The 12,945-nt window shown below is 43.7% G+C and overlaps 1 protein-coding gene across 4 annotated transcripts in view; it reads left to right on the top strand.

The window, feature by feature from the left end:
• dennd2da (DENN/MADD domain containing 2Da) overlaps positions 1–12,945 on the top strand; it is a 43,414-nt gene that overhangs the window by 10,690 nt on the left and 19,779 nt on the right. For 3 of the 4 annotated variants that reach the window (XM_085144898.1, XM_085144896.1, XM_085144897.1), the window contains exon 5: positions 12,863–12,910. In XM_085144898.1, the coding sequence (XP_085001024.1) occupies positions 12,863–12,910 (48 nt within the window). Of the gene's footprint in view, positions 1–3,795; positions 7,212–12,862; positions 12,911–12,945 lie in introns of those variants that run through there. The other variant, XM_085144899.1, reaches the window with a different exon arrangement.

Below are 12,945 nucleotides of genomic sequence, written 5' to 3'. Positions count from 1 at the left end.
CCCTGAACTGTGGTGAATGACGCCAGGCAGCCACCGTGAGCCACCCGTAAAGTTTTTGATATACACACCGTCTCCCTGCTTGAAAACACAGTCTCTGGCATGTAGATCATGTCTCACCTTCTGCCCACCTTGTGACTGGGTGACTCTGGCTCCCACATCTGGGCGAAGAAGGTCCAGATGAGATCTGGGCTTCCTCCCCATCAGCAACTCCGCTGGGGACAAGCCTGTGGTTGTATGAGGTGTGATGTGATACTGAAACAGGAAACGGCAGAGCCTCTTTTCTATGGAAAGACCTGGCATTTTTTTTAGACCGTCTTTCAGTGTCTCCACGGCGCGCTCCGCTAAGCCATTGGAGGCAGGGTGGTAGGGTGCTGTGCGGATATGTCGGATCCCATTTCTCTCCATAAATTCTTGGAAAACCCCACTTGTGAACGTGGGCCCATTGTCCGTGACCACTGCCTCAGGTAATCCGTGTTGCAAAGATTCTCCGGAGTGTGTCTGTGACGACTGGGGCTGTGATGGTCGGCATTATGTGGGCATCCAGCCATTTTGAATGCGCATCCACCAACACCAGGAACATGTGGCCCAAAAAGGGGCCGGCAAAATCTAGATGAAGCCTGGACCATGGACGGCCAGGCCACTCCCATGGGTGGAGTGGGGCAGGTGGTGGCATTTTTTGGTTTGACTGACATTGAGAACAGGCTTTTACCTTGTTTTCCAAGGCACTGTCCATTCCCGGCCACCACACGAATGACCTTGCCAGACTTTTCATTCGAGAAATCCCTGGATGAGCCTCATGCAACACTTCAATGATTTGTGACCGACCTGGAGGCGGAACAATGACTCGGGAACCCCACAGGATGCAGCCATCTTGAACACTGAGCTCCTGCTGACGCTTGGCATACGGTTTGAGCTGATCCTGCTCCACTGTTGCTGGCCAGCCCTGCAACAGCCACTGTTTAACCTGAGATAACTCTGGATCCCGTTCAGTCCATGCTTTGATTTTTTTAGCACAGACCGGAGAGTTCGCCAACATGTCCAGCAAAAACACAGTTTCTGGGGGCAAGTTCGACTGGTCGGGGACCTCCGGGAGGGGGAGGCGGCTGAAAGCATCTGCATTCGCATTTTCAGGTCCCGCCTTATAAACAATGCGATACTGGTATGCCGACAGTGTTAATGCCCAGCGCTGAACCCGGGCTGAAGCCATGGGTGGGATGCCTTTTGTTTCACCAAAGAGACTCAGGAGGGGCTTATGGTCTGTAACAACAGTAAATGGGCGGCCATACAGGTACTGATGAAATCGTTTCACAGCAAAAACTATTGCTAAGCCTTCCTTCTCAAGCTGTGAATAGCCCTTTTCTGCTGCTGTGAGCGTGCGTGACGCATATCCGACCGGTTTCTCGTCCCCCTCTTCCATGCGATGGGAAAGAACAGCTCCTATGCCATACGGGGAGGCATCACAGGACAGGACCACCTCCTTCTCCGGATCAAAATGCACCAGGAGCGGTGCCGATTGTAACAGTTCTTTTACCTGTCTGAAGGCCTTCTCCTGTGCTTGGGACCACCTCCACTGACTGTCTTTGTGCAGTAGCCCATACAGGGGAGCAAGCATGCTGGAGAGGTCAGGCAAAAACTTCCCATAATAGTTCACTAAGCCCAAGAATGATCTTAGTTCAGCTACATTCTTTGGATTCGGGGCTTCTTTTACTGCCCTCACTTTCTCTTCCAGTGGGGACAGGCCCTGTGCAGAGATGCGATGACCCAGGTATGTAACGCTAGGGGCTTGGAAAACACACTTACTGTGCTTCAAACGCAACCCAGCTTCTGAGAGCTTCTTCAACACCTGCTCAAGGTTACGCAGATGCTCCTCTTCTGTTTTACCTGTAACTAAAATGTCATCCAAGTAAACAGCAACACCAGGAATGTTTTGCAGAAGATTGTCCATGGTGCGCTGAAAGATAGCCGGACTGGATGCAACGCCAAACACCAGGCGGTTGTACTTGAACAGCCCCTTGTGTGTGTTTATTGTCACATATTTTTTTGATTCCTCATCCAGCAGCAACTGCTGGTAAGCATGACTCATATCCAACTTTGTGAATGTCTGACCACCCGCCAGTGTGGCAAACAGGTCATCCACTCGAGGCAGAGGGTAGGCGTCGAGCTGAGAGGCTTGGTTTACTGTCAGTTTTTAATCACCGCATATATGCACCCCTCCATCCTCTTTCAACACTGGTACAATCGGGGCTGCCCAGTCCGAGAACTCTATTGGCTCAATGACCCCTATCTGTTGTAGTCTCTCCAACTCTGCTTCCACCTTGGCCCTCATGGCGTATGGTACAGTGCGTGGTTTGAAAAAGCGTGGCCGGGCAAAAGGGTCCACACACAGCTTCACAGTGGTGCCCCGGAGAGTGCCCAATTCATTCTTGAACACATCTGCATACTTTCCCAGTAACTCTGCTATTACCGTTACATACCTGATTTCCCTCCAGTTCAGGCGGATTTTCTGCAGAAGGTCACGACCCAGCAGACTAGGCCCCTCCCCTTTCACCACCAGTAGTGTTGCTGCAGCTTCTTGACCCTGATATGCTGCATGCACCTCTATAGCACCAAGCAGGGGAATGCATTCACCCGTGTACTGTCTAAGGCTTATCTCAGTCGCTTGGAGAGCTGGTGCCCCGCCCGAGTGCCACAAGCTGTGGTAGGTGGCTTGGCTGATCACCGAAGCTGAAGCCCCTGTATCCACCTCCATTTGTAGCTCCTTCCCATTTACCTGGATAGTGGCATAGATGGGCTCCGCACAGCACTTATTAAAGCCAACCAGATTAAACATGTTGAAAACACACTCATCCGCCTCAGGCGCCATGCCCTGCAGGTGATGCGTGTTTAGCTTGTGTTTTGTCTTCCATTCCTTCTTTGATTTCTCCTTAGTGCCCCTGCATTTCTTGGCTAAGTGCCCCTTTTTCTTGCAGTTATGGCAGGTACTGTCTTTGAACACACAGTCCTTGGCAAAGTGTGCTCCCCCACACCAGTAACACTCCAAAAGCTCCCTCGGTTTGCCCCTCACACTCCGAGATACATGATGCACCTCGGTTGAGTGCATATTGTTGTTAGCTTTCCGAATGTCTTTAGTGTTATTAGCTGCCGTTTCTATTGCCTGAGCAATTTCCAAAGCTTTCTTAAAGTCCAGTGTGGGCTCCCCTAACAACCGACGCTGCATGCCATCATCATTTATACCACACACCAACCTGTCGCGGAGCATGTCATCCAGCACGCCTCCAAACTCACAGTGCTCCGATAGCTGTCTCAGCTCGGTCACATACGCAGCCACATACAAAACTCCCGGCTTGCGTGAATGAGTGTGGAATTTGAACCGCTGAACAATCACGGAGGGTTTCGGGCAGTGATGATTTTGCACCAACGTCACCAGTTCTTTGAAACTGAAGTCCCCTGGTTTCCGAGGCGTCGTCAGGTTACCTATCAACACGCACTAAGAAGAACTGACCTTTTTTTTCCTTCGTCCGAAATGTCGTTTGCCAAGAAAAAGTGTTCCAGCCTCTCGACATATTCAATCCAGTCGCCGTCTCCCTCGGCGAACTCCGTGAGCGATCCGATCGTAGCCATAGATGCGAAGCGGTAGTCCGACTGCAAAATCCGTAGCAAAAACTCAAAACTGTCCGCGTTCGGCTTTTATCCTCGTCGCCAAAAAGGTGTTATAACCTCAGGATAAAAATGCTCGGAAACTCAAGTGCCAGTTTTAGGACGTTTACTGACCACTTTTAGAAACAACCACAGCTAGTCGCACATATACAGGAAACTGTCCCACACATAACATTCCGGCAGGGAGAACCCTGAAAAACCTTTGAAGGTTCCAGGGTGCAACGCCCCCAAACATACATTAACAATAACACTGTCTATAACACCAAGAAAGCCAAAGGTGGGGAAAGAAGGGACATAGCAACAACCCAAATACTTCCACTTCATGAGTGAAATATGGAGGAGGTCATGTAGTCATGTGACTAGATGAGATCATGTAGTCACATGATTCCCGCATGCTTAGTTGACTGAGCATGCATGACTGCTTCTGGTACTCTCATACTTGTTGATGAAATTTAGCTAGGTATGACTGAGCCCAAACATACTGCTCACCAACAAAGGTGAGCAGTATTCCTAAATAGCCAATTTATTTGGGAATTTTGATCTAAGAGGTTCCCCATTAATATGCAGAGTCAGTAATGTAAACTCGTGGCACTCAAACATTGTCTTTAAACAGCCTGGACTTTAAAAAGTATATAAAAATGGCCTTGCTTGTTACTTTTGGTTGTAATTCTTGTGGATAAAGACAATCCCTAAAAGTACTGCAGCTGTGTTGTCAGCATTTCTCTCCAGATGTGTTCAGACACAGTTAGACAAATAACACAAATGCTGGTGGTTTGAATCTAAGACTGAAACCAAAAAGCTTTTGGATACAGAATGAAAATGAAAGTCATTTAAAAAAATGTGAAAACAATGTGAAAGGTCTTGTTTCATGAATCATCATAAAACAAGGTTGACCTATTTTCAACAAATCCACTCCCTCTAAGGAGGACACTGTCAGGAAATGGCTGTGTGGTGAGCATATATGCAGAACTCAGGAAACCAGGTGTAAATGAAAGAAATGTAGTTTTAATGCTGATTATTCACAAAGTTACAAAAAGTCCAAGACAAATGCAGGTCAACACCAGGGAACTGCAGGGTGGGAAAACAAACAACCTCGAGGACGGACATCACAAAGAAGAGGAGACAACACGGGGAGAGGGGAAACCTGGCAGCACTGCTGAAACTAATGGAAAAAGTCAAATGACCAAAACTGAAACCAAAACACAAAATGAAAAACAGGTAACAAACGTATACAAAACCAAGGGAGAGAAAGAGTTCAGGTGATGGCTAGATAATCCATGACAAGAGTTGAGCAGCTCGAGGGGCCGGCCAGGAGCCCAACGGAGGAGGTGTTGGGCCGCACAGGTGGCCAACTGGTGTAGATGAAAAAGACCTCCAGTGGTTTGGTTGGAGGCTGGCATCAGCAAAAGGGATAGGACCCCTTAGAAAACCATAAATGGAGGAAAGCCCAAGGAGGACTACTTTTGTGGAAGTGACAGGACTCCTTAGGTGCTCAGGCTGGTGATGACAGAATAAAAGACAAACCCTCTGGCTAACAGGCTGGTGGTGACTGAGAAGACAGAGGTCTTCAGGAGGCCATACAGATGTAGTCCCTAAGGAGGGAGGCGGCTGGCAATTGCTGACTGGCAGACGAATGTTAAGCTTTTGGAAATCTTTCCATAGCTGTGACTTTAACACTAGTGAAAATTTGTGGACAATGCTTAAAAGCTAATTGGAACCAAACAGAGTGTCAGATTAGAATAAAATAAATACAAAGCTCATGTTGCGACACTGTAAAATGTAAATCTAAACCAAGTGAAGAATAGAATAGAATAATCATTTAATTGTTCCACAAGGGGAAATTTGGTTGTATCAGCAGCAAAAAAAACCCCCCAAAAAAACCCACACACATATACAAACAGAACAGGACACAGAACAGAAACACAATTTTTACATATTTACATCGTGGACAATAGTTACCAAAGCAGAGTACTGTACAGTTATTAAAATTAGAGTGCAGATAAGTGGCAAACCCAGGTTGTAGTGTGCAAACAGAGCAGAGCAGGTTACTGAAAGATGTTTAAATAGTAAAGAATATTTAGAATAATTGGAAAAGTGAAGATTGTGTATTGTACCTGTGCATTAAAAATTATGAAGCCGTGCTGCTGTGAGAGATACAGTGTGCAGTTTAGCATTATCTTGCTGAAATCTGCCAGCCCTTCCTTCAAACAGACAACTGAATGGGAGCATAGGTTGCTCTGAAACATGTATATATCTTTCAGTGGAAAATTCTACAGTCACTGATGCACTGATGCATACCCATACCAGAGATGCAGGTTTTTTAAGTGAGCCCTGAGAACGAGCCGGGTGGTCTCTTTCCTCTTGAATACAAACAGCAAAATTTCGCCTGTAGTCAGAAGAGTTTTCTACTTCAGCCCAGAGGAGACGGCGCATTCACACGGGCTTCTTCTTCGCATGACAGGGCATTTGTAGATAAGTAAACCATCGTAAACCAGATCAAACTAATACGTGAAAGTTTACTGAATATCAATTTATTTTAACTTTTAAAATCACTTCTTTTTTAATATGACAGGTAATTGAGTAAAACATGTCCTAAAGTTTCTCATTTGTTGATGTACATTATTTCCAGCTTGAACTCGTCCCAGGAGCCTGTAACATAATTTATCCTTATGCCTACAGCAATATTAAATATAACTAAGCGTACTAATGTTTATATTTACGGTTGCATCGTTATTACACAGACTACACAATCCTTCAGACAAATACGATAGTTCATACACGACATATTGGCATGAAGCTAAATGATTACAGTCAGAAGATAACATTCCCTGTGATTAAAACATTTATATTTTGTGTTTCACAACATCCCAGTTTTCCCATTTAATTGTAGCTGACCTGATCACTAATTCCCGTAGGCGCCCTCACTAACAAACAGTATTTCTCAGAGGTGTCATCCAGTCTCATCATGTCTCTGACAGAAAACCAATTAAGGAGGCCCGACTGTGCTTTGTGAGTTTGAGTTGGCACGCTGCTGTTTCAAGTCACCGCCTGCTCGCTGCATACAGCTGGAAGAGCTAACCGCTTCCGTCGAAAAACAACTAAATGAAGCAATCTTTGAGGGCTCTAGTGCTGCGTTCTTGAATATCGGATTTGTTGCGACAACATGACTCCAACATCCGCTCATTAACTTTCTACTTATTTTATGGTATTTTGTTGGCTCTTTATTATTGGCTCAGTAGTTTCTAGAAGCAAATCAGGTCCTCAAGAGTGGGACAATAAAACCGCGAAGAACCGAACGAAATACGCAACGCTTCGTTTGTCCCACATAACGCGAACGCAGCACCTACAGCGGTAACCTACTTCAGCGTACACAGTTGAGCGCGAGGTTAAAATGCTATGTGTGTAGCATGCAGCGGGATGACGATGGTAAAATACTGCCGTGCTGTTACTGAGTGTGCTGATAGGAACCCCCGACAGTAGAGCGGCAGCAATGAGTGAGATTGTGAAGAAGAGACGGAAAGGAACCCGACTGACGAACCCCAAAAACAGATGGAGTGAGTACTGGATATTAGAGAAGTCTTACCGCTGGATAACCCGAGTCCACCTAAGTTAGACACACTTACAGTTATTATCATGATTGTTGTTACTGAGCGGTGTAGTTTCTCGACAAACACGGTACCTGCCGAAACTTGCTGAAGTAACTTATCTCGAACAGGTTGCGCCCATGTGTGTATCGGTGTTTTTCCACTTCATTTTCGGGAAACCTCTGCTGTTCATTTACAGCTGACATAAAGTGCAGCGTGGAGGTTACGACTTAAATACTTGACCTCGGTGATGTTTTTACAGTCTGTGACATGAAACCTGTTGAGTTTGTCGTGATGCTGTGTTCATGGTATGAGCCTAAAATGTTGTTTGGGGCTGTGTCAGGTGCACATATGTGGTCACCTTGAACTGTGATGGTCTGTAAGCTTGCCCTCACATCTGTTTTAGTTCATCTACTGTGCGCATGTTGTGGATGTTGCTGTAGATTGCCTTGTAGCCTCAGGAGGTGAAATGACAGTCAGTTTGAAAGACTGCTTTTAGCTGCATTAGCTGCTGGAAGAGCACCTTTTCAGCGCAGGCTTAGGTGGAAAACACATGGTGCTTATGAAGGAAAACAGTCTATATCATGGATAAAACTTTCCATTGGGTAAACAGATAAATTGGCAGATTTGTAATATAAAGGCTGCAGGAATGAACAAGAACATGGAAACAGGATATCAGGCAGCTTTAGTTAGTCTTGCTTTAATTACCTCCTTTGACTTGACAGCATCTTGTTATAACATGTTTAAGACTATGTGGGCCTGAGGGAGGGCTGTTTTTTTACACCCACATCACATCAGAGCTGAAAAGAAGTAGCTCAAAAACGCAGCAGTGTGTAGGGTCAAGAAAGAGTCAAACTGACACTAAAACACAACCTGAGACGTGTTTTTGTCCCCAGGGCTCATTCAGCACAGTTCTGCAAGTTACTGAGTAGGAAGGCACTGCCACTGGTGTTTACACAGGACAACAGATCGCAAACTCCAAAGTTGTGTACTGCAAACTCAGTAAACATTGTCAGGGACTTGGCCAGACTGAAGTGAAACCTGGACTGTGTCCTGCAGCTGCTTATTTAATCTGCTCTGGCTGCAATTTGTCTGTGTGTGGAGTGTGGTCGCTCAACATGTACATGCAGCAAAGAGTGGAGTGACAACCACAAACGAGTTAGCTCAAAATGATTTAGAAGAGCTGCCTCCTGATATGATGTGATATGTTTTCAAAATGATTATTTAATTGCATTATGTGTATATCTATTTATCGATCGATCGATCGATAGATAGATGTGTATACCTACCTATCCATCCATATATATCTGTCCTTCAAGCTCAGATAAAGACTGCCTAGAGATAATAAAATTGGGTATACATATATGCAGAGCCTGGGAGCTTGAGGGTCCTGCACAGTGGACTGCACTCTTCTGGACAGAGGTCTAGGATGTTGTTCCTGGCCCGAGTGCTCCGATTACCATGGTGACCACTGTTACCATCACCAGGGCTCGCAAAATTTCAAAATCCCTGGTAGCCCTTCGGGCAGGGACTTTTCAGTTTTTGGTAGCCCAAAATAAATTTAAGTAGCCCGAATAAAAAAAGAGAGCAATTTTTTGATTGATGTTTTGTTTCCTGTTTTGTTTCCTTTACAATATTATACATTAAAGTATAATATTGTATAATTATATAATATTAACTTCTTATCTTGTGCGCGTTTTTTATTTTGACAGCGAATGCGCACCTGCGGACCACTTATGTGCACCCCTGGTTATATAGCTTGTCATATTGCAGCCACAGAAATTATTTTGTCCATGAAACCATAAAGCTGCACTTTCTTTTTGCCTTATAGTCTGATTTGTCATAACTTTTCCGTTTTGTGGTAAGCTTTTCTTTGGCTGTCACTTCTTCACCCTGACCTGTCTTATTTGGCTCAGCAGAACTGAAATATATATCCTGCTGCTTTTACACACGCACTCACATAACGCTCAGCGATTCTCTGCGCGATCAACCTCTCACATGTTTAAGCTTGCTGCGGGAGAGTTCACTTGTCATGTTTGCATAGTAAGCTAACGATTGATAAGACGATGTCAGAGGAATTGGTGCGCAAATTATCGTCACTCACCAATCAGTGCTGTCGCTCTCTATACACAGTTCGCGCGATTGCAAAGTGAAAGCAAAAAACAAGCGCAAATTCAAACGCGATGTCAATATGTCACATATTGACAGTGGCTCACCGATGCCAATGACATAATTACCCAGCTACATTTCCGAAAGAATGCAAAAGCATTGACATATATTTTTCCTCCCTACGATAGCCCGACGGGCAGGGCAGAGATAGAGTTTGGTAGCCCGACTGGAAAAATTGCTAGCCCCGGGACGTCGGGCTAGCGATTTTGCGAGCCCTGATCACCCTCCGCATCTTTCAAGCTTCTTGTGTCCCTCCCGATGTTGCTGTCACTTAGTATAGTGATAGTGCTTCATACTGTAGTGAATAAGTGAATATCCATAGCCAGTCTTGTTGATGATCTGGCTGAGGGGGTCCAGGCCTACGCAGAGCAGCAGAGGGGACAGGCGTCTCCTTTATAGCTCCCACAGTTCATGGTGACTTGTGCAATTGGCTTAAAGTTGGCATGTAATAATAATAATAATAATAATAATAATAATAATAATAATATGCGTGTGTGAGAGAATGGGAATTATAATGGATTTATATTCATTTTAACTTTACTTTTACTTTTTTTTTTGCTTAAGATAGAAACTAGTTACTTCCTGAAGTCTTGAGTTCAGCTGGCAACTTGACTCTTGAAGCACCTATTAATGTTAGCCCGCGACCTTGTTCCAGTTTTGAATTTTGGCCCACTGTGTATTTGAGTTTGACACCCCTGATGTACTGAGACAACAGCCCCTAACATGTTTCTGTTACCTAGCAACAAAGCTTTTGTTACATAGGTCCTCTTTATTAATCCCATGTTTATACTGCAGCACTGACAGTCTGCTGAATCATCTGTTTGTTTTACACTCTGAGGAAGGAATTTCCCCCAACTTGTGCTTCACATCATCTCAGAATCAAAAACACTGGAGAGCAAGCCTTTTTGGTAAATAGACAGCATCAACAACAATGTGTTAAATACCATTTAAACTGTACATCACTTAAGAACTTGGTGATAGGCTGGTTTCTATCACCAAGACAAACAAAGACAAAGCTCAGGTTTATCAGTTTATTTGTTTCAAAATCAAAAAGTATTAAAGAGGCAATCAAAGGCAGGGAAAGAAGTGCCTCAGACACCAAAATACATTTAAAAATATAGTTAAACAACATTTTGTCCTACAAACTTTGGAAGCTTATCTATCTCACATCCACAGCCAAATAAAAGTGAAAGTCAACTATACCAGTGTTATTTCTGTGGGGTTTTCTTTCTATATTAAATAGATCCATCACCAAGTAAGCAGTTACCTTAAAATAAGTAAATCTTTGTGTCTAAAACACAAATAATCATTGCATGGAAGACAGTTAAAGTAAGTCAGAGACATCAGCATCCGAACATGTTTCCAGTTTTGAATTTTGGCCCATTGTGTATTTGAGTTTGACACCCCTGATGTACTGAGACAACAGCCCCTAACATGTTTCTGTTACCTAGCAACAAAGCTTTTGCTACATAGGTCCTCTTTATTAATCCCATGTTTATACTGCAGCACTTTTTTTTTTGCTTAAGATAGAAACTAGTTACTTCCTGAAGTCTTGAGTTCAGCTGGCAACTTAACTCTTGAAGCACCTGCTCCCTGCTGTAAGCCCCCCCCCCCAACTTTATGTGATTTAGTGGTTTTGACTGACAGAAATGGTTCAGGGCTTGAACACTCTGATTGGCTGGGGTTTTCAGTTGGTAGTTTACATGATCGCCTTGTGCATGTGAGTTTTTTCCAGATACTATTCTAATTGTTGGCTGTGGATGTGAGGTAGATAAACTTGGATAACTTTAAGTTTACGGGACAAAGCGCAGTTTCACTGTATGGTCAAACGGTGGTTTGAAGTACTGTGAGTGGCTAGTGTGATTAGAAAAGAGCCAAATTCACTCTGTTTATCTGAGCTCAGGGACCCTTCAGTGAACACCATCTATTTAGAGGAAGTGATACTTTCATGGTTTCATAGGTGAGCCAGTAGAAAGTCTGTCTACTTTTCTATTTTTTGGCCAGCTGGCAGGTTCACATCTCGATCACTCGTGCTGGTCTCCCAAGGCAAGTGACCCTGCTGCAGCCAGGGCTTCTCTTTTTGGCCTTTGTCTTTAGTCTGCCAGTTGTGCATGGAAACAGGGTTGTATCTAGCCTGCTATGTTTGTGTTAGCAGCTTAAAAACACTAGATGGGAGCTTAGGAGCGACAAAGACTGGTGTTTGGAGCCACTGACTACAAACCCTCTGGGAACTAATTTAAGTTTGTTCGGATGCTGATGTCTCTGACTTACTTTAACTGTCTTCCATGCAATGATTATTTGTGTTTTAGACACAAAGATTTACTTATTTTAAGGTAACTGCTTACTTGGTGATGGATCTATTTAATATAGAAAGAAAACCCCACAGAAATAACACTGGTATAGTTGACTTTCACTTTTATTTGGCTGTGGATGTGAGATAGATAAGCTTCCAAAGTTTGTAGGACAAAATGTTGTTTAACTATATTTTTAAATGTATTTTGGTGTCTGAGGCACTTCTTTCCCTGCCTTTGATTGCCTCTTTAATACTTTTTGATTTTGAAACAAATAAACTGATAAACCTGAGCTTTGTCTTTGTTTGTCTTGGTGATAGAAACCAGCCTATCACCAAGTTCTTAAGTGATGTACAGTTTAAATGGTATTTAACACATTGTTGTTGATGCTGTCTATTTACCAAAAAGGCTTGCTCTCCAGTGTTTTTGATTCTGAGATGATGTGAAGCACAAGTTGGGGGAAATTCCTTCCTCAGAGTGTAAAACAAACAGATGATTCAGCAGACTGTCAGTGCTGCAGTATAAACATGGGATTAATAAAGAGGACCTATGTAACAAAAGCTTTGTTGCTAGGTAACAGAAACATGTTAGGGGCTGTTGTCTCAGTACATCAGGGGTGTCAAACTCAAATACACAATGGGCCAAAATTCAAAACTGGAACAAGGTCGCGGGCTAACATTAATATTTATTGAAAAAAAAATCTTCCTCCAGATTTAAGAATGAATCTCTTCTTATGGACTCAGACAAGTTTTGCTGAAAAACTGAATATGGAACAAGCAAAGCTTAATACTAAACAATATATATATTAGCTGTATAATACCAGTAGGCCAGCTCTAATAATAATTTGGTATGGCTTTGCGGGCCAAATGTAATTAGGCGGGCCAGAGTTTGACACCTATGCAGTACATCGTAGCTGCTAATCATAAAGCTACGCTTGTTATTTACACAGGGCGACTTAAGGCGTGGGGCCTAAAGGGTTCAATTCCAGCTCATTGGTTTCTAACGTCTCACTGTTGTAGTGTAAGGTAGTGCACTGCATTCTTATACTTTAATTAATACAAACCAAATACCCGTAGCTGTCATTTTTTTGTGTATGTGCACAGAACATAGACAGAAGCTGACTCGGACATCTTCATTCATGTATTCTGTTGTGTTGTTTAGGTGAACAACCCAAGGGTAACATCATCACGGATGTTTCTGAGAAGCATGGTAAGTGCAGATCATCTTTCCTTTGGGTACTCGAG

This window comes from Neolamprologus multifasciatus, chromosome 20, assembly GCF_963576455.1.
Source record: "Neolamprologus multifasciatus chromosome 20, fNeoMul1.2, whole genome shotgun sequence".
Lineage (NCBI taxonomy): Eukaryota > Metazoa > Chordata > Actinopteri > Cichliformes > Cichlidae > Neolamprologus > Neolamprologus multifasciatus.
Note: the sequence above shows the minus strand (reverse complement) of the source record. Positions and strands in the feature narration are given on the sequence as shown.